The sequence below is a fragment of the Mytilus edulis genome, chromosome 5 (genome assembly GCF_963676685.1).
Source record: "Mytilus edulis chromosome 5, xbMytEdul2.2, whole genome shotgun sequence".
NCBI classification, from domain to species: Eukaryota; Metazoa; Mollusca; class Bivalvia; order Mytilida; family Mytilidae; genus Mytilus; species Mytilus edulis.
The window spans coordinates 55,868,784-55,895,669 of NC_092348.1; the positions used below are offsets into that span (position 1 = coordinate 55,868,784).

The following is a 26,886-nucleotide window of genomic DNA, read 5'->3' on the forward strand; positions in this document are numbered from 1 at the left end:
CACTTTTCTTCAATACCTTGGCTCACACCGAACAGCAAGCTATAAAGGCCCCCAAAAATTACTAAGGTTCACAACATCAGAAAGACAACAAAGACAGACGCAAAGTGCTGGAAAAAGACTGAATGCCAGTTGAGAAAAAAAAAGAAGAAAAAAAGAGAGAATTTGAATTCCTCAGCTGCAGTAACATCACGATTTAAGTCAGTATTTACAAAATTATTGGTTTCTGGAATTTCTTTTTTAAAGACTATCACCAAGAAGATTCTGAAATATGCAATACCTAATACAGATAACAACACTCTTAAATGGCTCTGAAGAACCTATGTCGCTTACCTATCTCTAGGTGCATCATCACCAATTGGCAAACACACAAAATCAAAGTGCTTGTGAGCACCGAAGGATAAAGTTAAAAGATTGCTTTCACTTTGCAACTTAATGAAGTTTTGTATTTTGCTTCAATAGGTTTAAAATTTGAGTTGGAGTTATCATCCTTTGTTCAAGTTTTTTTTTTCATTTTTAGATACGTTGACTGGATAGGACCATAAGGTTTTGATTGCATTTTATGAAATCTTCAAAAACTTGAATTTTACCTCTTTTCCTTTTTATAGCCATTTTGCATGTTGGTTGGCATGCAAGGTCATCAGACACATCTTTAAAGCAAGATACACAATGTTGATTGTGGCCCATTCGTTGTTTAAAAGACAATTTTGTAAAAGTTAAGATTACAATATACGCCAAGAGGTGAAAAAAACCTCACTTTGCATAGATTATGAAGCTATCTGGTTCTTCATATAATTTGCCATGGGTCAAAATTATTGGGAATTTTATCAAATACAATGTATAACTGCATTCAGAATAAAATTAAAACAAGTGTGCATCCACTGAAATTTTTGGCCTGCTTTACTGACCATTGATTGTATGTTGATAGTCCTAAATATAAGGTTTCACTTAAGGTATCACATAAACTCATACCACATCTTCTTATATCTATATATGTTCCAAGAAAATGAGGTCAAGGTCAGAAAAAACAAACAAGAAATGAGTCAGAAATACATGTACACCTTACAATCATTCCATACACCCAAAATATAGTTGACCTTTTTTTAAGTAGTCACTGATCCATGAAAACAAGGTCAAGGACAATAGAAATATGACAACAAAAATTTCATAACATTAGGTATCTATATACACATCCAGGCCTTCTTACTTCTAAAATATTAGATTAAATTTTCAAGAAGTTTGTTAATGCGGCTGCCGGATAACTATCCCTGTGGCTTCCTTTCTGTATCAGAAGTCACAGGGTCAACAAAAACATACATAAATAAACTCACAAAATGACATTGAGCTTATATTACTTTATGCAAATCCTCAGGCAGTTTTCTACAACTGTGTAAAATCACAACATCCATCCAGTTGTTTAGTTGTGCTTACAGGAGACTATTATCACAAACTGAAATATTGAAGTTTGTTTATCTCCCCTTAAACATGTATAACCTGAATTTTATTCCTTTATATATACTGAGCCAAAAAAATTTAGCAACTCTTTTTTTTTGAATTTTTTATTGGTTGTTTCTGGATTTTTTTTTTTATCAAACATCATTGATATAATCCTTAGTTTTACCTGGATTTTTAAGCAGTCGTACTTTTTTCCAGGTGATCGATTTCGCGCCATTTCAGCTTTGCGCGTGTAATTGATGTTTTACCTTCTGTACCGAAATTTAATTTTTTTTTGCACTAGCGTTTAGAAACCCACCATTGGTAAGAAAAACACATAAACGTTTGAAAAAATTGCATGGGGCGTCAATCAGGCCTCTCAGAAAATGACCGTCAGATGGCTCTTGGAATGGTTGATGCCGGCATGAGTGTTGCTGACGTCTTGGCTCGATTTAATGTGCATAAGTCAACAGTTTAGGGACTAAAAAACAGATATCAACAAATTGCAACAGCACAGGATAGGTCGGTATGTCGTAGAACAAAAACAACCATCGTCAAGAGAGGAGCGCTACCTTCGCTTTACGTCAACACGGGACAAGTTTTTTGTGGCCACAAGAGTAGTGCATTGACTAAGGGCAGCTGCTGGTGTGCCTGCCAGTCCTTAATTGATGCCCTTAAAGCATGGCCAAGAAATTGATTTTGAATAACACTATACTCATTTCAGCTTTTTGACCCTCCCGCGCTCCATACAAAAAAATATCCTAATGAATATGAGTGTTAAACATTCATGTTGCTTCTGACATGTCATAATTCCATTTTTTTATTATTAAATTATATGTTATGATTTTTTAATAAAATAAAATTTTATATTTATGTTGCTTAACTTTTTTGGCTCAGTATACTTACTCATGAAGAGTTTTACAACTGTGTAAAATTTCATTTATATCTGTGTATCAAGGTTCCGTGTTGAAGACCATACGTTGACCTATAATGGTTTACTTTCACAGATTGTAACTTGGATGGAGAGTTGTCTCATTGGCCCTTAAAATTTTCTTATACCTATCAATATATTATAGGATTTGTTCTAACAACAGACTATATTATCACATAAGTTTTTTTGACTGATGTCTATTCATTTCTTTTATTTCTTTAAGCCATGGTGTTGTCTGTACTACAGTGTTTGATTTGACCCTTGTTATCTTCTTCCTTTTTTTTCTCTCTCTCAAGATGATTAAAAAACAGGTATAATTTCATGTGTTTATCGTTTAGTAATTTAATTTTGGTTGTTACAAGTCTTCTGATTGGCTGAAAGATTATTGTCTATCAGCTCATAGACATAATTTTTTTCATACAACCGTGACAGCATGAGTCCCCCTTTTAAATGATTTATTCCTAAGACATGGAATTTAGAATTCAAATACACACATGTATAAGTAATGACTTATATTTTTTTTCTCTATTCTAAATAATCTAAAAAAATTTAGGGCACACTTTTAAAATTTATAATTGGATGCCATTATTGGATCTGTCGTATCTTCCCCCTCTTTTTCAAGGAATGAAATAAACATTTACAACATTTTCATGTGCTTATCGTCTAGAGAACCTTAAATTGTAAGATATTTTCTCAATTTATGGTTTGAAAATAAAGAAGATATTTCTTGTGAATAGGAAATCTAGAATTGAATCATTATTTTTGTAATTTATTTTATTCATCTCTTTACCTTTTTTCTCTTTTGCAATTGATTTGACATTAGTTCATCTTGTCAATCTCCAACATTTACAAAACTTAGAAATTAACAAGTTTTAGCTTTCTTAAAAGCTGTGGACTGCTTTGCTCTATCCAAGCAAATACACGTGTATTGATAATTGCTCTATCCAAGCAAATACACGTGTATTGATAATTGATATTTCAACATTGAATTTCAGTGTGCAATATATGCATAATAAAACAACACGAATTAATGACAGTTGATCGGAACTGATATACATAGTTAATTTTCCGGCTTTTAAAGACTTATCCTGAATGAGGAAGTCTGTAATTCTTTATGTCATTTAAACCAATGGCTGTTGCTGATTCTCAGCTGCATCATAAAGTAACCAATCAGTGATCAGTAATTATTTCAAGATGGCGTGTATGTCTACTGAAACAAAAAGCTCTGCACCGTGATGTGCAGCAAAAACAAACACATAAACAAGAGTTTAATAAATTGCACATTTACTAATATGTAAAAAAATAATCATCATACTATACAAATTACAAAATAACACATGCAATAACAATATAAAAGTTACACTATGATATAATTTGTCTAAATCTATAACATGTATGATACATCTTCTAAGATATATATAGTTTATAAAACAACTTTATAGTTTATATTAACAAATAAATTATGTACTAGATACACTCAATCTAACTAAGGAACTGCTAATTTGAATTTGTGCTGAATCTTTCCAATGTTCTGTCCAAATCTGGGATAAACTATCTACATCAACTTTGTCCAAATTTCTACATGTAAAACTAATAAATTTAAGAGAATAATCAGACATTAATTTGTCACTTATGGCATCTAGAAACATGGTATCCAATGGTGATACGATGCCACAACCTTCTGCCGTAATCTTTTCCAAGTGTGTGTTGTTTGTCGAGGCCACTTCTAATACTCGTGTTACAACACTATTGTCTAATTTTGGATTATCTGACAGATTTAATGAGGTGAGACTTTTACCAGCTATTGGAATGCTGAAAAATGAAACTAAATTTCAATATCAAAATAAAACTCATTTAAAATATATCGGAAAAAAACAAATCAATTACCAAAATTTACAGAAGTCTAATATGACTAAGTGAAAGGATAATATTTCGTTCCATTTCTGTTTAACCTGTAAATTGTTTAGCATGCATACATTATCACAGGACATCAAATATGAAATAACATAAAATAATTTCTCTTATATGTACTTGTGTCTGGTTCATGGCTTTTTCATACTTGTGCTTATTTCCTTTTTTTTTTTTAAACTTAAATAGTGTAACCTGCCTAATCAGTCACCTGAGTATTCAAACATCCTGCTTTAACGGACACATTTTCATGGTCACAAAATATGCCTATCATTGCAGAAAAAACCTAAGTATTTCGAAACCCTGCTTAATCCCACATTGTTTTCTCCTCCTCCCTCAGTGTATCAGATAACACAGTTTACACTGTACTTTAATTTGAACCTTTCTATTCTTTTGTTTGTATTACATGTGGTAATTTTATATCTTATTTCGGTTTATAGCTGCATCATTTTTCTATGTATTTGAATACAAGATTGATTTACTAGGATTGCCAGTTTTCCTGCTAAAGGTTGATGGATTTCTCTGTATATTACACCTACTTCACCAAAAAATACTGGCCTCCATTAAGGTGGTACCCAACACTTTCACTAAAATTAATTTGGCTCCTTTAATTTTCATAAAATTTTGTCAAAGTATCTACTTTGAGACTTTAATAAAAATATAAAATTTTTAAAATTTTTGAACCAACCATTTTGTCAATTTGACAAACACCAATTTTGATCATTGAGAAGCTTAATATTTCTTTTACAACACAATGTAATTAAAACGTATAGCTGACTTTACAGAGTTATCTCCCTGTAGTGTTTTTAAAGAGGCCACCAAAAGCACTGAAATTGTCATTGAACATCACCAATCAATCTTGTATTTAAAACAATCCCTAATTTATTTTTCATCTGCTATTGTGTTGGTTCTTTCGTTCATCAATGTGTATTTGTATATGGACTTGCAGATTATCGTTGGTCATCTCAACAAGATGGATTTTCCAAAATGAGAAAAGTAATTGAGTTGAGATTACCAATGATAATCTGTTTATCACCATTTCACCTATGAAGATGCTGTTAATTTCATTGACAACAGCATGAGCACCGTTAGTTTCTAACAATATGTTTTCATTTCACTCTACTGTGGTGAAAAAGGAAATTATCAGTCAGTAAGATCAAAGGAAAATTTCACAGTTTCTATTTATAGACACTAACCTAACAAGGAAGTCTGTATGGTCTGTAGACAAGTGACATCCAGATAGATTTAAATCTTGGAGGCTACATTTATCCTGTAACAGAAATAAAATAAATAAATTGAAACAGCAGCGTGAATAAATGAGATGTAATGATTTGCAATAAAGAATTTATAAATGATTTATTAAACAATAACGAATTCTTTGGCACCTTACTTAACTAATGCATATGAACTGCAGTGGCAAATTTAAAAACTAGAGGCTCTTAAGAGCCTGTGTCACTCACCTTGGTCTATGTGCATATTAAACAAAAGACACAGATGGATTCATGGCAAAATTGTGTTTTGGTGATGGTGATGTGTTTGTAGATCTTACTTTACTGAACATTCTTGTTACTTACAATTATCTCTATCTATAATGAACCTGGCCCATTAGTTACAGAGGAAAATAATTTTTTAATAAGTGTCTCCTCCTTTTCTTGCTACTGAATCACTGTATTCTAATTTGCATATCAGATTGTCAATCTGTTTTTTTTCTTTCTTTATATGTAAAAGGACTGTGTACATGTATATACTAAGAATATATGTAAAGTCCTAAATAGAAAATACGTTGATTGAAATTATGGCAAAACAAATGCAGCATGGATTATCTCCCCTATACCAGTATAAATAAAACAAATTGCCTTACCTTTGACAAAAAGTTCTGTATATGTAACAAGAAATAAGATTGTGGTGCAGATGTTAGTGTGCTGTCGATGTTCAATGACCACATGGTTGCAGGATTGATGGTCTTTAACAATAATTCTATACCAAGCATACCAAATTGGTTATGAGAGACATCCAAATTCTGCAACTGACAATCTGAAAAATAAAATCTTATACATATTCATGCTTTAACTTAAGAGTGCATACTACTTACAATCACACATCAAAAGCATGAAAATTTGACAATATTCTACCTTAAAACAATAGCAGGAAACAATTAATGACTTTTAAAATTTCTTTTTCACTACACAATTACTTTGCCTTTATACTTTATGTGTTTATTAATGTTTTTTAAGAAAAATAATCTCTGGATAGTAAAGTGTGTTCTTAAATTTAATAATGAAAAAAAATGTACATTTTCTTTATATTTGAGTCAAAACTCTTATTAAATATATACATGTATTTCAAAAAGTTCACATCATAATGAGCATTTGTAAAAGTTTCAATTTGATTTAACCACAACTTTGTGTTAAACTTCCATATACAGTAAATGAGCTATGTAGCCTGATTTTGGTAAAATTTTGCAAACAACTTTGGCTCATTGAACAACAATTTGTTGTCTGAAATAGAACTGAGTGAATTCTTTTAAAATACTGCAAACATTTGTAGAGACCCCATTAAAGTTCTAAAATTTGTCTTAAAATGATCAAATATCCAAATTCCAACCCATAGATTTGGAGATAGTTGGGATAGTCTCAACCAATCAAATATTCATTCAGCTATCAAATTTAACATATATCTTACAATCAAAATTCATGATATGACTGATCAAAAACCTCCAAACCAATTTTTGTAGTCCATTTATTGTTTTTAAAAATTATGAACAACCTTTTTTTTTTTTTAAATTTCTTGAAAAATATGTAACCGCTTTAAAAAAAATTTTGCTTACAATTTATGTTGAAAGTTTCTATCAGATTAGTTTAACAACTAAGCAATGAAGTAAAAGAGCCTGAAGATTATCTAAAACAAAATCTTATATTGTTAACCTACTCAGTAAGCTTTCCATCAGGCTAATTCTGTGTTGCTGGAACAATTTAGCAGTAAAATCACAAGAGGATAAAGACAATGTGTTCAGCATAGGTAGGTGTGTCACTATACTAGCCAGTGATTGGCAGCTGGAATCTCCTAGAGAATTGTAACTCAAATTCAACTCCATTAAATTCTGAAATAAAAAATATTTTCTTCAATAAATAAAAAAATCAAAATATATGAAAGGATTACTACAGCAGCATGCAAGTCATTAAAGTTATGAAGAGATGATCTTGCTATTAAAAACATTATACCCTTCTTATAAAATAGCTGTTGTAACATTCAAACTTACAAGATAATAAAAATAAATTCCTTAATTTAAATTATCCTCATAATTTCTAAGACCCATTGAATTACAAATGACTTCTATGTATGTAATTAAAGGTTTAGGGAGTACCTGTATAGAGTCATTGCAAAACCTAGTATGTACATGTATGGATGAACTAAAAAAAACTACTCAAGTCAATCAAAACTACCACTTCTTATTGTAAAGAAATGTATCAGACTAAGATTTGAACTTTCAGTACACTACACACAATATTTACTGATCCTGATTTTATTATAAAGGATATTTATAAACATTCATTTAGCTATGAAGTTTATTTTTCATCAGATGACCACAAGTAAATGAAGTATCATTCTACCCTTTCAATTTTTGAAGATTTCTGTTATAATTTCCATAAGCAGACAGCTATAAAAACATTAATTCATATACAAAGTTACCCACTTTTCTTCAATACCTTGGCTCACACCGAACAGCAAGCTATAAAGGCCCCCAAAAATTACTAAGGTTCACAACATCAGAAAGACAACAAAGACAGACGCAAAGTGCTGGAAAAAGACTGAATGCCAGTTGAGAAAAAAAAAGAAGAAAAAAAGAGAGAATTTGAATTCCTCAGCTGCAGTAACATCACGATTTAAGTCAGTATTTACAAAATTATTGGTTTCTGGAATTTCTTTTTTAAAGACTATCACCAAGAAGATTCTGAAATATGCAATACCTAATACAGATAACAACACTCTTAAATGGCTCTGAAGAACCTATGTCGCTTACCTATCTCTAGGTGCATCATCACCAATTGGCAAACACACAAAATCAAAGTGCTTGTGAGCACCGAAGGATAAAGTTAAAAGATTGCTTTCACTTTGCAACTTAATGAAGTTTTGTATTTTGCTTCAATAGGTTTAAAATTTGAGTTGGAGTTATCATCCTTTGTTCAAGTTTTTTTTTTCATTTTTAGATACGTTGACTGGATAGGACCATAAGGTTTTGATTGCATTTTATGAAATCTTCAAAAACTTGAATTTTACCTCTTTTCCTTTTTATAGCCATTTTGCATGTTGGTTGGCATGCAAGGTCATCAGACACATCTTTAAAGCAAGATACACAATGTTGATTGTGGCCCATTCGTTGTTTAAAAGACAATTTTGTAAAAGTTAAGATTACAATATACGCCAAGAGGTGAAAAAAACCTCACTTTGCATAGATTATGAAGCTATCTGGTTCTTCATATAATTTGCCATGGGTCAAAATTATTGGGAATTTTATCAAATACAATGTATAACTGCATTCAGAATAAAATTAAAACAAGTGTGCATCCACTGAAATTTTTGGCCTGCTTTACTGACCATTGATTGTATGTTGATAGTCCTAAATATAAGGTTTCACTTAAGGTATCACATAAACTCATACCACATCTTCTTATATCTATATATGTTCCAAGAAAATGAGGTCAAGGTCAGAAAAAACAAACAAGAAATGAGTCAGAAATACATGTACACCTTACAATCATTCCATACACCCAAAATATAGTTGACCTTTTTTTAAGTAGTCACTGATCCATGAAAACAAGGTCAAGGACAATAGAAATATGACAACAAAAATTTCATAACATTAGGTATCTATATACACATCCAGGCCTTCTTACTTCTAAAATATTAGATTAAATTTTCAAGAAGTTTGTTAATGCGGCTGCCGGATAACTATCCCTGTGGCTTCCTTTCTGTATCAGAAGTCACAGGGTCAACAAAAACATACATAAATAAACTCACAAAATGACATTGAGCTTATATTACTTTATGCAAATCCTCAGGCAGTTTTCTACAACTGTGTAAAATCACAACATCCATCCAGTTGTTTAGTTGTGCTTACAGGAGACTATTATCACAAACTGAAATATTGAAGTTTGTTTATCTCCCCTTAAACATGTATAACCTGAATTTTATTCCTTTATATATACTGAGCCAAAAAAATTTAGCAACTCTTTTTTTTTGAATTTTTTATTGGTTGTTTCTGGATTTTTTTTTTTTATCAAACATCATTGATATAATCCTTAGTTTTACCTGGATTTTTAAGCAGTCGTACTTTTTTCCAGGTGATCGATTTCGCGCCATTTCAGCTTTGCGCGTGTAATTGATGTTTTACCTTCTGTACCGAAATTTAATTTTTTTTTGCACTAGCGTTTAGAAACCCACCATTGGTAAGAAAAACACATAAACGTTTGAAAAAATTGCATGGGGCGTCAATCAGGCCTCTCAGAAAATGACCGTCAGATGGCTCTTGGAATGGTTGATGCCGGCATGAGTGTTGCTGACGTCTTGGCTCGATTTAATGTGCATAAGTCAACAGTTTAGGGACTAAAAAACAGATATCAACAAATTGCAACAGCACAGGATAGGTCGGTATGTCGTAGAACAAAAACAACCATCGTCAAGAGAGGAGCGCTACCTTCGCTTTACGTCAACACGGGACAAGTTTTTTGTGGCCACAAGAGTAGTGCATTGACTAAGGGCAGCTGCTGGTGTGCCTGCCAGTCCTTAATTGATGCCCTTAAAGCATGGCCAAGAAATTGATTTTGAATAACACTATACTCATTTCAGCTTTTTGACCCTCCCGCGCTCCATACAAAAAAATATCCTAATGAATATGAGTGTTAAACATTCATGTTGCTTCTGACATGTCATAATTCCATTTTTTTATTATTAAATTATATGTTATGATTTTTTAATAAAATAAAATTTTATATTTATGTTGCTTAACTTTTTTGGCTCAGTATACTTACTCATGAAGAGTTTTACAACTGTGTAAAATTTCATTTATATCTGTGTATCAAGGTTCCGTGTTGAAGACCATACGTTGACCTATAATGGTTTACTTTCACAGATTGTAACTTGGATGGAGAGTTGTCTCATTGGCCCTTAAAATTTTCTTATACCTATCAATATATTATAGGATTTGTTCTAACAACAGACTATATTATCACATAAGTTTTTTTGACTGATGTCTATTCATTTCTTTTATTTCTTTAAGCCATGGTGTTGTCTGTACTACAGTGTTTGATTTGACCCTTGTTATCTTCTTCCTTTTTTTTCTCTCTCTCAAGATGATTAAAAAACAGGTATAATTTCATGTGTTTATCGTTTAGTAATTTAATTTTGGTTGTTACAAGTCTTCTGATTGGCTGAAAGATTATTGTCTATCAGCTCATAGACATAATTTTTTTCATACAACCGTGACAGCATGAGTCCCCCTTTTAAATGATTTATTCCTAAGACATGGAATTTAGAATTCAAATACACACATGTATAAGTAATGACTTATATTTTTTTTCTCTATTCTAAATAATCTAAAAAAATTTAGGGCACACTTTTAAAATTTATAATTGGATGCCATTATTGGATCTGTCGTATCTTCCCCCTCTTTTTCAAGGAATGAAATAAACATTTACAACATTTTCATGTGCTTATCGTCTAGAGAACCTTAAATTGTAAGATATTTTCTCAATTTATGGTTTGAAAATAAAGAAGATATTTCTTGTGAATAGGAAATCTAGAATTGAATCATTATTTTTGTAATTTATTTTATTCATCTCTTTACCTTTTTTCTCTTTTGCAATTGATTTGACATTAGTTCATCTTGTCAATCTCCAACATTTACAAAACTTAGAAATTAACAAGTTTTAGCTTTCTTAAAAGCTGTGGACTGCTTTGCTCTATCCAAGCAAATACACGTGTATTGATAATTGCTCTATCCAAGCAAATACACGTGTATTGATAATTGATATTTCAACATTGAATTTCAGTGTGCAATATATGCATAATAAAACAACACGAATTAATGACAGTTGATCGGAACTGATATACATAGTTAATTTTCCGGCTTTTAAAGACTTATCCTGAATGAGGAAGTCTGTAATTCTTTATGTCATTTAAACCAATGGCTGTTGCTGATTCTCAGCTGCATCATAAAGTAACCAATCAGTGATCAGTAATTATTTCAAGATGGCGTGTATGTCTACTGAAACAAAAAGCTCTGCACCGTGATGTGCAGCAAAAACAAACACATAAACAAGAGTTTAATAAATTGCACATTTACTAATATGTAAAAAAATAATCATCATACTATACAAATTACAAAATAACACATGCAATAACAATATAAAAGTTACACTATGATATAATTTGTCTAAATCTATAACATGTATGATACATCTTCTAAGATATATATAGTTTATAAAACAACTTTATAGTTTATATTAACAAATAAATTATGTACTAGATACACTCAATCTAACTAAGGAACTGCTAATTTGAATTTGTGCTGAATCTTTCCAATGTTCTGTCCAAATCTGGGATAAACTATCTACATCAACTTTGTCCAAATTTCTACATGTAAAACTAATAAATTTAAGAGAATAATCAGACATTAATTTGTCACTTATGGCATCTAGAAACATGGTATCCAATGGTGATACGATGCCACAACCTTCTGCCGTAATCTTTTCCAAGTGTGTGTTGTTTGTCGAGGCCACTTCTAATACTCGTGTTACAACACTATTGTCTAATTTTGGATTATCTGACAGATTTAATGAGGTGAGACTTTTACCAGCTATTGGAATGCTGAAAAATGAAACTAAATTTCAATATCAAAATAAAACTCATTTAAAATATATCGGAAAAAAACAAATCAATTACCAAAATTTACAGAAGTCTAATATGACTAAGTGAAAGGATAATATTTCGTTCCATTTCTGTTTAACCTGTAAATTGTTTAGCATGCATACATTATCACAGGACATCAAATATGAAATAACATAAAATAATTTCTCTTATATGTACTTGTGTCTGGTTCATGGCTTTTTCATACTTGTGCTTATTTCCTTTTTTTTTTTTAAACTTAAATAGTGTAACCTGCCTAATCAGTCACCTGAGTATTCAAACATCCTGCTTTAACGGACACATTTTCATGGTCACAAAATATGCCTATCATTGCAGAAAAAACCTAAGTATTTCGAAACCCTGCTTAATCCCACATTGTTTTCTCCTCCTCCCTCAGTGTATCAGATAACACAGTTTACACTGTACTTTAATTTGAACCTTTCTATTCTTTTGTTTGTATTACATGTGGTAATTTTATATCTTATTTCGGTTTATAGCTGCATCATTTTTCTATGTATTTGAATACAAGATTGATTTACTAGGATTGCCAGTTTTCCTGCTAAAGGTTGATGGATTTCTCTGTATATTACACCTACTTCACCAAAAAATACTGGCCTCCATTAAGGTGGTACCCAACACTTTCACTAAAATTAATTTGGCTCCTTTAATTTTCATAAAATTTTGTCAAAGTATCTACTTTGAGACTTTAATAAAAATATAAAATTTTTAAAATTTTTGAACCAACCATTTTGTCAATTTGACAAACACCAATTTTGATCATTGAGAAGCTTAATATTTCTTTTACAACACAATGTAATTAAAACGTATAGCTGACTTTACAGAGTTATCTCCCTGTAGTGTTTTTAAAGAGGCCACCAAAAGCACTGAAATTGTCATTGAACATCACCAATCAATCTTGTATTTAAAACAATCCCTAATTTATTTTTCATCTGCTATTGTGTTGGTTCTTTCGTTCATCAATGTGTATTTGTATATGGACTTGCAGATTATCGTTGGTCATCTCAACAAGATGGATTTTCCAAAATGAGAAAAGTAATTGAGTTGAGATTACCAATGATAATCTGTTTATCACCATTTCACCTATGAAGATGCTGTTAATTTCATTGACAACAGCATGAGCACCGTTAGTTTCTAACAATATGTTTTCATTTCACTCTACTGTGGTGAAAAAGGAAATTATCAGTCAGTAAGATCAAAGGAAAATTTCACAGTTTCTATTTATAGACACTAACCTAACAAGGAAGTCTGTATGGTCTGTAGACAAGTGACATCCAGATAGATTTAAATCTTGGAGGCTACATTTATCCTGTAACAGAAATAAAATAAATAAATTGAAACAGCAGCGTGAATAAATGAGATGTAATGATTTGCAATAAAGAATTTATAAATGATTTATTAAACAATAACGAATTCTTTGGCACCTTACTTAACTAATGCATATGAACTGCAGTGGCAAATTTAAAAACTAGAGGCTCTTAAGAGCCTGTGTCACTCACCTTGGTCTATGTGCATATTAAACAAAAGACACAGATGGATTCATGGCAAAATTGTGTTTTGGTGATGGTGATGTGTTTGTAGATCTTACTTTACTGAACATTCTTGTTACTTACAATTATCTCTATCTATAATGAACCTGGCCCATTAGTTACAGAGGAAAATAATTTTTTAATAAGTGTCTCCTCCTTTTCTTGCTACTGAATCACTGTATTCTAATTTGCATATCAGATTGTCAATCTGTTTTTTTTCTTTCTTTATATGTAAAAGGACTGTGTACATGTATATACTAAGAATATATGTAAAGTCCTAAATAGAAAATACGTTGATTGAAATTATGGCAAAACAAATGCAGCATGGATTATCTCCCCTATACCAGTATAAATAAAACAAATTGCCTTACCTTTGACAAAAAGTTCTGTATATGTAACAAGAAATAAGATTGTGGTGCAGATGTTAGTGTGCTGTCGATGTTCAATGACCACATGGTTGCAGGATTGATGGTCTTTAACAATAATTCTATACCAAGCATACCAAATTGGTTATGAGAGACATCCAAATTCTGCAACTGACAATCTGAAAAATAAAATCTTATACATATTCATGCTTTAACTTAAGAGTGCATACTACTTACAATCACACATCAAAAGCATGAAAATTTGACAATATTCTACCTTAAAACAATAGCAGGAAACAATTAATGACTTTTAAAATTTCTTTTTCACTACACAATTACTTTGCCTTTATACTTTATGTGTTTATTAATGTTTTTTAAGAAAAATAATCTCTGGATAGTAAAGTGTGTTCTTAAATTTAATAATGAAAAAAATGTACATTTTCTTTATATTTGAGTCAAAACTCTTATTAAATATATACATGTATTTCAAAAAGTTCACATCATAATGAGCATTTGTAAAAGTTTCAATTTGATTTAACCACAACTTTGTGTTAAACTTCCATATACAGTAAATGAGCTATGTAGCCTGATTTTGGTAAAATTTTGCAAACAACTTTGGCTCATTGAACAACAATTTGTTGTCTGAAATAGAACTGAGAGAATTCTTTTAAAATACTGCAAACATTTGTAGAGACCCCATTAAAGTTCTAAAATTTGTCTTAAAATGATCAAATATCCAAATTCCAACCCATAGATTTGGAGATAGTTGGGATAGTCTCAACCAATCAAATATTCATTCAGCTATCAAATTTAACATATATCTTACAATCAAAATTCATGATATGACTGATCAAAAACCTCCAAACCAATTTTTGTAGTCCATTTATTGTTTTTAAAAATTATGAACAACCTTTTTTTTTTTTTAAATTTCTTGAAAAATATGTAACCGCTTTAAAAAAAATTTTGCTTACAATTTATGTTGAAAGTTTCTATCAGATTAGTTTAACAACTAAGCAATGAAGTAAAAGAGCCTGAAGATTATCTAAAACAAAATCTTATATTGTTAACCTACTCAGTAAGCTTTCCATCAGGCTAATTCTGTGTTGCTGGAACAATTTAGCAGTAAAATCACAAGAGGATAAAGACAATGTGTTCAGCATAGGTAGGTGTGTCACTATACTAGCCAGTGATTGGCAGCTGGAATCTCCTAGAGAATTGTAACTCAAATTCAACTCCATTAAATTCTGAAATAAAAAATATTTTCTTCAATAAATAAAAAAATCAAAATATATGAAAGGATTACTACAGCAGCATGCAAGTCATTAAAGTTATGAAGAGATGATCTTGCTATTAAAAACATTATACCCTTCTTATAAAATAGCTGTTGTAACATTCAAACTTACAAGATAATAAAAATAAATTCCTTAATTTAAATTATCCTCATAATTTCTAAGACCCATTGAATTACAAATGACTTCTATGTATGTAATTAAAGGTTTAGGGAGTACCTGTATAGAGTCATTGCAAAACCTAGTATGTACATGTATGGATGAACTAAAAAAAAACTATTCAAGTCAATCAAAACTACCACTTCTTATTGTAAAGAAATGTATCAGACTAAGATTTGAACTTTCAGTACACTACACACAATATTTACTGATCCTGATTTTATTATAAAGGATATTTATAAACATTCATTTAGCTATGAAGTTTATTTTTCATCAGATGACCACAAGTAAATGAAGTATCATTCTACCCTTTCAATTTTTGAAGATTTCTGTTATAATTTCCATAAGCAGACAGCTTTAATAACATTAATCCATATACAAAGTTACCCACTTTTCTTCAATACTGAAATAACAAACAATAAGAACTACAGTTGATCCATAAGATATCTTTTTCTCTAAATGTACACAGATCTTTGTGGAACATTTCTTAGGTTTTTGTTTTCTTGTTGATTTAGTATCCATGTTATCCATCCTACCTTTAAAACAGGTGTTTCACAGTTCTGTAAGAAATCTGACAAGGATTTTAATCCTACTGCTGTTATTTCATTGCATTTAAAGTTCAAAACACTCAAATTTGGTAAGGTATTGCAGACTTTCAGGAAACTGTCTAATCCATTATCTCCCATTCTGTTTCCTGTAAAAATTTCAAATAGATATAAGAAGATGTGGGTCCTACTAAAAAGCGCCCAGGTGAAGAAAAAGAGCCTGTGGAAAAGAAAAAGGGGCCCAGGGGAAAATATATAGATATTGTATTGGCATGAGACAACTTGTGTCGATAAAATATGCACACTGATTTTTTTTAAAATTTTAGACAAGTATTTTGCAAATTCAGATAATAAACATTTGTAATAAAGACAGATAATAATGGATCACAGTTTATGCTGAAAATTTATAAAATGTTAGACATCAAAAGACATGTTTTTCAAAAACAGTTTAAAATTTAAAATGTAAACGTGCAACAACACTATCTACAAACTTTAGATGTAGCATCGTACATATCCCCATTTAAATTAAGGACAAAACAAGCAATCATAATTTTTTTATTCAGGAAAACATTTATTGTTATAAAATAGTATTATTCTATTCTCCTGGGTGCTTTATTTTCTCCAGGCGCTTTTTAGTAGGACCGGTGGTATGAGTGAGAACGAGACAACTCTCCATCCAAGTCAAAATTAATAAAAGTAAACCAATATAGGTCAAGAACTGAATAATGATCCAATGACAGGCTACCAGAAATGATACAAAAGTTATTTTTTCAGGTAATGTTTACAATTTTATTTCAAATGAAAACTCCATCTTTGTTTTTGTTTGTTGATTAAAGACGAAGGTCAATTCTAATAGTTTTGCATCAGTACAATTACTTAATACTAATGATTTTATTACTGAAATAACTAGCAAGCAAGTTGACATAACTGTTGACTTACAATTACAAACTGTACTCTGATACTTGAAAGTAAGTTACAGCTCAAAAGATATAACCAAAATTTTCTCATTTCATTTGTGAAAATTTACTTCGAAATTGGAAGAATTTAGAACTAAATAGATTTAGTGGTAAACTGCGTCAAAGTATGTAAGTTGATGCTGTAACAGAACAACAGAATATGTATTTCAAAAAAAGGTTTACAAGCACAAATTTTAATGCAACTTTCTTAAGTCAGAAATGGTTTAGTTTTTTGGTTCATTTAGAAATTTGTTGTTGTAATTTTTTTTTTTAAACCTTTCATAAATTGTCTCGACACAAAGCATCAAAGCTAAACACATGGCATACACTTGTCAATTGTTGATCATCAGATATTAATCTCCTTATTTATTTATTTGATTGGTATTGGATTCCTTTCGCATCTATAATTACCCCTCATAAATAATTTATTCATACTAACTGGAATGTTCTTTTGATCAAACCTGATCTATGCTGCTACATATATTCCTAAGTGAGAGTCAGATTTTCATAAATAAGGAGATATGTCAATGTTTTATCATTTCATCATGGGTGCCACATGTGGAGCAGGATCTGCTTACCCTTCCCGAGCACCTCAATAGTTTTTGGTGGGGTTTGTGTTGCTTAGTCTTTAGTTTCTATGTTGTATTTTGTGTACTATTGTTTGCCTGTTTTTTTGTTTTTTTTTAGCTATGATGTTGTCAGATTATTTTCTATTTATGAGTTTGAAAATCCCTCTGGTATCTTTCACCACTCTTTTAAGTAAAAAAGCCCATCACAAGAGATTGTAAACTAAAATTTAAACTACTTGCCTGGTAAGCAGAGTACTTTGAGTGTATTCTGACATTGCAATGCTCTGAAAACTGTCTGTATCTGTAGAGGTCGTAGGCCGAGGTCTGATATCACCAGTTTGGATGTAGAGTCACATGACTGCAATATTGTCTTTATATTTCTGTAGCAAACTGTAAAAAAAATTATACATTTAAATATCAGCACCAAATCAAACTAAACGATCTACTGCTCTCTTGTTTATATACAACTAGAACACACCCGCGAAATCGCGGGCAGATATACAGCTTGTGAACTGTTGTAGGATGATTTTTTGTAAAAGATATAATGTATGGAGAATTTCATAAAAGGTATCAAAAGCCCTCTCCCTTTTTCCAAAGTCCAATATTTGTTTCCTCTCTGTTAAATTCAATTATTTTCATGTTTCTGGCATCAGACCACAATTTTTTTTTTCCTTTGTTACAATGCATCTTTTGGTAAAAGTCAAATTAAATTAAAAATTTGCACCGCTTCAAACATGAAATAAATGTAACTGCTTATATATAGACCATTATTAGTCTAATAAAATATGCTTCTATGACAATCCATCAGTGCTTTTTCTTTTGAGGGCCTTATAAACATGTCAATGGTAGGATATGAATCTTGTATAAATGACTAAGACCGACTAAGGCTAATTTGAGGGGTAGTAGGAGGGGTCCTGATCCCGAAATTAAAACCATGAAGTCCCGAGATGCAGAATTTAAAGAAATTTATATCCCGAAATATGGAAATCGAAAAATATATTCCCAGATCCAGTAAGGATCAATCCCCAAATCCCGAGCTTAAAAACTCCCAATCCTGACGTCCTGAAAAGTCATGACTCCCTCTAATCTCTACCCTAGATTCATTTTTGCCAAATCACTACTTTCATTTTCAACAATAAATATTTATGCCCCCCTTTATTATGGGCATTATGTTTTCTAGTCTGCACATCCGTCCGTCTGTCCCAAATAAGGCTAAAGTTTTGGTAGGGGTAGTTTTTGATAAGGTTGAAGTCCAATCAACTCGAAACTTAGTAAATATAGTGCAGATGTGGCATACATGTACTATGGACACATTCTTGTTTTAACATGTTTTACTTATTTACTTAATATATATGCAACTGGTAAGACCCCTTAAATAGTAAACATTTCAAAGAAAACAGTAGACAGAATACAGAGAGTCTCTATATATTAAAGTAGTTTACATGTAGATAAACGCGAAAAATAATTGTCCTCTCTAAGGAGGTATAATAGTTGTGGTTCTTGCGATCTAAACACCATGATATGGAGAACGCTCTGATTGGCTTATTTATTTTTCATTTTTGTTATCTATCATACGATTGGTTGTACTTGTGTCAACATGTTTTACTTATTTTAATATATATGCAACTGGTATGACCCCTTAAATAGTAAACATTTCAAAGAAAACAGTAGACAGAATACAGAGAGTCTCTATATATTAAAGTAGTATAATCGTAGTTTACATGTAGATAAACGCGAAAAATAATTGTCCTCTCTAAGGAGGTATAATAGTTGTGGTTCTTGCGATCTAAACACCATGATATGGTGAACGCTCTGATAGGCTTATTATTTTTCATTTTTGTTATCTATCATACGATTGGTTGTACTTGTGTCAACATGTTTTACTTATTTTAATATATATGCAACTGGTATGACCCCTTAAATAGTAAACATTTCGAAGAAAACAGTAGACAGAATACAGAGAGTCTCTATATATTAAAGTAGTATAATCGTAGTTTACATGTAGATAAACGCGAAAAATAATTGTCCTCTCTAAAGAGGTATAATAATTGTGGTTCTTGCGATCTAAACACCAGTTTATGGAGAACGCTCTGATTGGCTTATTTATTTTTCATTTTTGTTATCTATTATACGATTGGTTGTACTTGTTATGTTTCAAACTGGAAGTCTTATCTATGACTAAAAGTCAGTCTGATGACGGAATCATTATCCAGACTCCTTTTTTGTCGTTTTTCTCCAAAAATAACTCAATCTGAATTATCATAAGAATGGATGACAAATGCGACTATGCATGTTACCTATAGAACACAGAGGCATGACGATTAATTTATCATGGAAGGAAGAGAAGCGACACACAAAATGAGGTCTTCTCGTTTAAAAGTATAGATGTACCCCACTCTTGCTTTTGAGTAAACGAAAATTCATTCATCAAACAATGTTGAAGCAGACCATAGAATGCATATAGACAAATAGATGAATCTCATTGATTGTACCAGTTTAGAGTATCATCAATGGATTATTTAACTCAAGTTTGGTAAAAATTGTTCTTTCACATGATATTTCAAATCTTTTTCAGTTGTTGCCAAATTTTCCCTTTTTAGTTTTGGTGGCATGGCAGCCATGTTTTAAGGTAGAAAAGTTACATATTGACATCATTTTCTTTAGGATCTCCTAAGTTCAATCCATATTCATTTAGTTGTTTAAAGAAATTGCAAATAGATATCTATCCAGTTTCAGCAATCATTTCCCAAAATATTGAAGACATGCAGTTACTTGTTCATCCCCAGACAAATGGAGCGTTGCTAATTGGATACACTTAAACACTGGGAAATGAACTTGAAGAAATAAACTGTACTACTAATTTTTATTAATTGTTGTGTGGATCGATTGAAAAAGACAACTTTTACAATATATACCCTTTATGATAGAATATTTAGTACAAAACTTCCATTTTTGGACAATGCACATATCGATAGTCAACTGATTAAATATATATTAAAATCACTTATTTATTATGTGTGTTAACATCTGATTAGAATTTTCATGGTTTACATTCTAAACACTTGCAATGTTTTTTGTTCTAATTTTCACCTGAGGTATATTACATCCATAACCTAAGACTTAAATAACTAATCATTCAAACTTTATAAAATGTGAATGTATTTAATCTTTTGTCAACACTCCTTGACAAAGACCTTTTAAGTCAAAATATCTGAAAGTCATTTTCTATCTTTTAGCTTTCATTGTTTGTACCTATGACTTTTTATTACTGGTAAATCAAACTAAAGGTACAGTATGCCAAGCAAAGCTCACAAAATGATTCTGAAAACTAAGAAGGTTCATACTTAGATAAATATTGTCATATACTGTAAAACTGACCTAAAAGTTGTATAAATTACTATCAGAATAGACAGAAATGTTTGCACAATAACAGTTTCTTGATAACCCAGTAAAAATATCTCAGTTTTAGATAAAAAAAAAGAATTAAAATATATGCATACTACACAGACAAATATTTAAGAACATTTCGAGCTCTTTACTACAAACAAGACAAAATGTTTACTTTTGTTATTTTATTTCTTATGAGTGGGATGTCAAGTGGTTTCCTTTTGGATAGTAAGAATTCTTCTTCTCTCATAGGCAAACCAACATATCTGACTGTTTCAGAATACTATGGGGACAAAAATCAAATGCATAGTGAACTGGAAAAAGTGCAAGAAACATTAAACCAACAACACGAATCATACCGCCATCAACAAGAGAAGACAATGAACTTATTAACCAACCAGTTACAACAGAAGTTTGACCTTATTGAAAAAATGCTTGCAGCACAAATGCCTAACAATGAAACCAAGGCCATTGCAGCATTGAAGAAAAAGAACCAAGAACTGGAAAATAAGTTCAACACAATTCAAGGGAAGTTGACTGCTAAGGAACAAATGTACAATGAATTAGCAGAAAATAATACCAAACTACAGGAAGCTATTGTGACCCAGGAAAAGAAGACTGCAAATCTGCAACAAGACCTGCTGAAGGTTCAGACAAAGTATGATGCTGAAATTTATATTGCTGTTAATAAAACTATCGCTCTTGGACTCAAAATTACTCAACTTGAGCAACTTCAAAGCATCAAGCAATTGCAAACTCTCCAAACACTACAAGACCAGGTTCAAACATTTGATTCCAGAATAAATTTACTGACCAGCCATGAACAGGCAAGGAACCAAGATTTTCTAGCTTTATATAATCTGACCACATCTTCAAAGCATGAACTGGAGAATAAGATGAATAAACAATATAAAGCCATTGAAAAGAATTTAAGTAATCTGACATCTGAGTCAAGGAATGAAAATGAAAAACTAGCAAACCATACCATGAAAGAAATGGACAAAATGGGAAGATACCACAACTCATCTTTCTCCCTTTTTCAGCAAAATCTGGAGAAACAATTACAAAAAGGTAAAGTGCTTTACAAATTATTGAAATCTCAGCAAAATAAGAAACTATTGTTATCCTTGCCAGATTGTCCATCCCTTTTTATACTATATAAAATTAAATAAAAAGAAATGCTGTTGTGATGGTTCCATTTTAGGTTTTCCACAATAAAATATCTGAAAAGTTACTGTTTAAGGAAGCTGGCTTGTCATGTTTTAGATTTTTTGTCAGATTTTCGGAATCCTCTGGTTTTATCCATTTGAATGCTTTGAAAAAAATTTGCCCGGTGACCCCCATTTTTCTTTTTATAAATCTTTTACATGTATAAGGATAAGCCATCTGTTAAAGTCTTATAAAATTTAAATTACTTTTTAACAGTTTTTGAGAACTTCAACTTGTCAATGATAAAGCTATGAAAAGTCAAGAGAGAATATTTTCCCGCCAAAATTTCAATGGCTAATATCTCGAAAACAAACACGGTGACCTATATATTTATTTTGCTCTTTGGATTCCTTTATTAGTCCCGTATCTTTATAAACTGGTGTTTTGAAAAGTTAATTACTTTGAAACTGAGAAGCGAACTCCCTTAAAGTCTTCACTGTATTATTTTATGTCTAATAGTAAGATCTTTAGAAATATTTGTATGATTATGAATTTTTTAAGCATGCCTAAGAATCTGGTAAAAGGATGCTTCCCAATAAGGATGCATGCAATATCATTAAATATTCTTAAACATGCAAAAACTTCCTAAAAAGCATTACAAAAAATCCCTGAACATTATTATCAACCCCAGATGCTTTAAAATTAAAAATTTAAATACATCAACTTATATTTGATATCATAATTATACTAAAACCTACTTGTGTAAGCATAAAACAACACATATTTGTCCTGGTATCAACCAATGACATATAAAGTATAAGATGTAGACAGTAGACATTTTGCGAAGGGAATACATATTCTTCATCTGGGCAAGTTAAGATTTGACATTTCTTCACTCATTCAGATATTTACCAGGAGAGTTCTAATTTTTGTTTTTGTGCTATACATAGACATGTACAAGTCTTAACCTGGCCACTATATAAGTATCATTCATAATCCTAATACCATATCTTATAACATTGATTAAAATCAATTAAAGAAAAACTTTCAGAAAAAGTTAACTTTAGCCAAGCCTTGATCACATTTTAGCAAAAAATAATCATCTGCTCAGTTGAACATTTTGCCTAAAATATTATAAGGCACAAGAATTGTCAATAATTTTTTTTCTAAGTGAACTAAACAAATAAAAACAGTGAAGTTTATTACTCAAATTTAAAAAAAAAATTGTGCAAAAATGGCATTGCATTGAATTTATTTTTATTCCATGGGTGATTTACCAATTGATTCTAAAAATAAGAAATAGTTCACATATCTTATCTAAGAGCCAATTTTGTCCCAAATATCTCCTTATATTTCATGTGATGTCATAAGCAATCCATGATATGGATATAAGTTAAGATTTACCAATTGTGGCATCATTGTCTAGGCCTAACACTGGTATCAGTACTGATTAACTAATTAGCTAAATGTAGAAATGATGGAAGTAGCTCATAAAATGTCAGTTCATTTCCAAATTGGACAATACCCCATTGGCCATCCCGTACCAATTCAACTGGCTTCGCTCCGAGGGAGGTACTGCTTCCATTGAGTTAGTAAAAGGTGAAGTGTGTGATCGCCGCAATTTTGGGAATTGTAAATCTTGGTAGATGTGTTCATAAAAATTAACTTTGCTAATAAAATGTCCGTGGATGAAGCTTTTCTTTATAAATATGGTTTGTGGTTTATGTGGTTCATCTTGGTTCTGGTTCCTTCCTTTTTTCCTAAGTAAAATGCCTGGTATTCCGAATTTCTTTGACTTTGTGTACTTATGTATGGTATGTAAATCTTCAGTGATGGACTTCTTCTTCTTTGTATGTTTCTGTGATTGCTTCTGTTTCCAAATCTCTCCTTATTTTTTCTCCGTATCTGGTAATTTTCGGCAACGGATCGAGAACTCTTTAAATGGTCCGGTATTTCGTTCATGCTGTGTGGTTGTTAGGTACAACGCTAGTTTGGCAAAGGTGGATCCTCTCGGATGCAGGGGTTCACAGTAAAAAAGTTTAACCATTTAAAGAGTTCTCGATCCGTTGCCGAAAATTACCAGATACGGAGAAAAAATAAGGAGAGATTTGGAAACAGAAGCAATCACAGAAACATACAAAGAAGAAGAAGTCCATCACTGAAGATTTACATACCATACATAAGTACACAAAGTCAAAGAAATTCGGAATACCAGGCATTTTACTTAGGAAAAAAGGAAGGAACCAGAACCAAGATGAACCACATAAACCACAAACCATATTTATAAAGAAAAGCTTCATCCACGGACATTTTATTAGCAAAGTTAATTTTTATGAACACATCTACCAAGATTTACAATTCCCAAAATTGCAGCGATCACACACTTCACCTTTTACTAACTCAATGGAAGCAGTACCTCCCTCGGAGCGAAGCCAGTTGAATTGGTACGGGATGGCCAATGGGGTGTTGTCCAATTTGGAAATGAACTGACATTTTATGAGCTACTTCCATCATTTCTACATTATTACCACTAGAAACTTCTATGAGGACCACTACACAGACGTGCAAGAATAGGAGATAACCACATCGTTAATAATTTTATTGACTAACTTTCTCTTTGAACTATACTAGATTCTTATTTTAATTAGCTAAATATCAAATTGAACGAACAGGAACAAGGAATGTCAACAGAAGTACATGTTCTGATTTCTTTTCATTTCAGTTGTGGTCACTAGTTGTTATGGACGTGGAGTACATAGTAGAGTACCTGCTGGACCACTCAAGTTCCCAGACATTAAAACATCAGTAGGTGTATCGAACCTGTCATCATTCCAATCTACAGGCAAATTTACCTGCCGAGTTCCTGGATATTATTATATTGTAACTACATTAATGTCAGTTGACACCAATGTAAAAATAGACATAATGAAAAATTCTAATTCAATTCACTGGCAATATGTGACAGGCTATATTAAAGATCAAGGAGCCTGGACGCCAGGAACTGCTGCTGTGGCTTTAGAATTAAAGACTAATGACAATGTGTGGATTAAACTTCAATCTACCTATTACATTCACCAGTCATGTCTTACTATATTTAAAATTAACTAATATGCTACAAACAGTGTGCCTTCTAAAATTATTACTGATTATGGATTCTTCACATAATGAGGATATGCAACATACAATGTATATACAGTTCAAGTGAAAACTTGATTTTTTTTTTTGTTAAATATGAATATGATTGAAATAAATTTGAATGAAAATGGTCTATATCACAACTGCAAATGTCATTAATATTACTGTCAAAAAATGATAGGGTGAACATTTTTTAGCTAACTACAATAATTTATTTATCTCACATCAAATCGTCTGCTTAAGATTCACAATAATAAATACACAGATTTAAATATGATTTATAATAATGGAGTGCCACACTTTATCCATTAATGCTTGTGTTCTTTGAGCTTTTTCTGTCTGAAATTCATTCATGTCATTGTAGATGCTTTATCAAACTTAAAACTATATAAATTTTGCAAACTGACCATCACTCTAATGTGCCCAAAATCAGAAAACAGGTAAAGAATCTCTTAATTCTGATTATGTTGATTATGGATAGCTGCTTAACATCCAGCGACAAAATAATATACATATTCAGGAGGAGAACCTGTTAATGTTATATGAATATTTATCCTGCTTTGAACTAGACTGACACGCTGAATCAGATTTTTTACATGCTTAGGATCACAAGGTATCAGTTGGCAGAAAGACAAGTCACCTTACCAGGACAATTTATACTCACAAAAGTCGACCAGTCTTTGCTTACTCCTTATTGCCATGTTTTTTGGAGGAGAAGTTAATACCAATTTAAGACTTGACTTTACCCAGCTGGGATTGGAACCCATTACTACCCGCACTCAAGGGATCAAGCTACCATGAGACCACCAAGAAAGTTTTTCTTAAATCTGAATTAGATGGTGTGCTTATGATTTGGCACATTTGGGAAGGCAGTAAAGATAAAATCTGTGCATGTATTGTTAATATATGAGTACCTTTACCCTGGAAAATATTTCTTATCATAAACATCATTGTTCAATTCAATTTGGTTGGTACATCAAAGAATCACATTTGTTTGAGCTACTTACTCTAAATATGAAAATAAGGTGATGTTTTATAATGCCTAATGACACAAATAACTATCCACAAAAGTTTTAATGAAGAAGTTGCAAGCAATAAAAGGCCACAATTTTATTTTGGTCTTTTAAAGAGCAATTCATATTTATTTAGACCTTTAAGAAATGAAAGTGGGGGAGAGTTGAAATAGGTATCTTTGCTTTTGTTTTTTTTGTGTGTACATTTAGTGGTTTGGTGTCATGAATTGATATACCATATGCTATCCTTTCTTTTCTATTATATTAACAAATTTGTCAATCTGATCTGATAAAATGTACTAAATTTAAACTTTTTATCATTATTGAACACAGAAATGTTTGCACAATGACATGCTATGTATAAGTTTGATAACCTAGTTAAACATATCATAATTTGAGATAAAAAAAACTCCTGTATACTACACAGACAAATACTTGTTGTTTTTAACTAACAAAACGGTAACACAATGTTTTCTTTTATCATTTTATTGCTAATGAGTGGAATGTCAAGTGGTTTCTTTTTGGACAATAAGAATTCATCTTCTCTCTTAGGAAAACCAACATATCTAACAGTTTCAGAATACTATGGGGACAAAA

The 26,886-nt window shown here is 31.3% G+C and overlaps 3 protein-coding genes across 3 annotated transcripts in view; 1 reads left to right on the plus strand and 2 right to left on the minus strand.

Moving 5' to 3' along the window:
* Positions 1–3,625: 3,625 nt before the first annotated feature.
* On the minus strand, positions 3,626–9,631 carry LOC139525142 (tonsoku-like protein). The gene is made up of 5 exons (XM_071320328.1): positions 9,581–9,631; positions 7,199–7,370; positions 6,132–6,304; positions 5,467–5,540; positions 3,626–4,174 (listed from the first exon to the last, which is right to left on the minus strand). Exons 1-5 carry the CDS (start codon positions 9,629–9,631, stop codon positions 3,823–3,825), a joined length of 822 nt encoding a protein of 273 aa, XP_071176429.1. The 3' UTR covers positions 3,626–3,822.
* A 1,960-nt stretch (positions 9,632–11,591) lies between these two features.
* LOC139523990 (tonsoku-like protein) overlaps positions 11,592–26,886 on the minus strand; it is a 105,493-nt gene continuing 90,198 nt past the window's right edge. The window contains exons 19-24 of the mRNA XM_071318488.1: positions 17,846–17,995; positions 16,072–16,229; positions 15,160–15,331; positions 14,094–14,266; positions 13,429–13,502; positions 11,592–12,136 (exon numbers count right to left, since the gene is read on the minus strand). Coding sequence (XP_071174589.1) covers positions 11,785–12,136; positions 13,429–13,502; positions 14,094–14,266; positions 15,160–15,331; positions 16,072–16,229; positions 17,846–17,995 — 1,079 coding nt within the window. The 3' untranslated portion in view covers positions 11,592–11,784. The remainder of the gene's footprint in view (positions 12,137–13,428; positions 13,503–14,093; positions 14,267–15,159; positions 15,332–16,071; positions 16,230–17,845; positions 17,996–26,886) is intronic.
* LOC139523993 (uncharacterized) lies at positions 21,097–26,442 on the plus strand. The gene is made up of 2 exons (XM_071318492.1): positions 21,097–22,063; positions 24,864–26,442. Exons 1-2 carry the CDS (start codon positions 21,160–21,162, stop codon positions 25,247–25,249), a joined length of 1,290 nt encoding a protein of 429 aa, XP_071174593.1. The 5' UTR covers positions 21,097–21,159; the 3' UTR covers positions 25,250–26,442.

Coding starts and splice junctions, on each gene's coding strand:
- LOC139525142 (XM_071320328.1), bottom strand. CDS start 9,631: ATGGCGCGAAATCGATCACCTGGAAAAAAGTACGACTGCTTAAAAATC. Junction 6,305..7,198: donor CCTGATGGAAAGCTTACTGA/GTAGGTTAACAA, acceptor TTTATTTTTCAG/ATTGTCAGTTGCAGAATTTG. Junction 5,541..6,131: donor TACAGAACTTTTTGTCAAAG/GTAAGGCAATTT, acceptor TTTCTGTTACAG/GATAAATGTAGCCTCCAAGA.
- LOC139523993 (XM_071318492.1), top strand. CDS start 21,160: ATGTTTACTTTTGTTATTTTATTTCTTATGAGTGGGATGTCAAGTGGT. Junction 22,064..24,863: donor GGAGAAACAATTACAAAAAG/GTAAAGTGCTTT, acceptor TTTTCATTTCAG/TTGTGGTCACTAGTTGTTAT.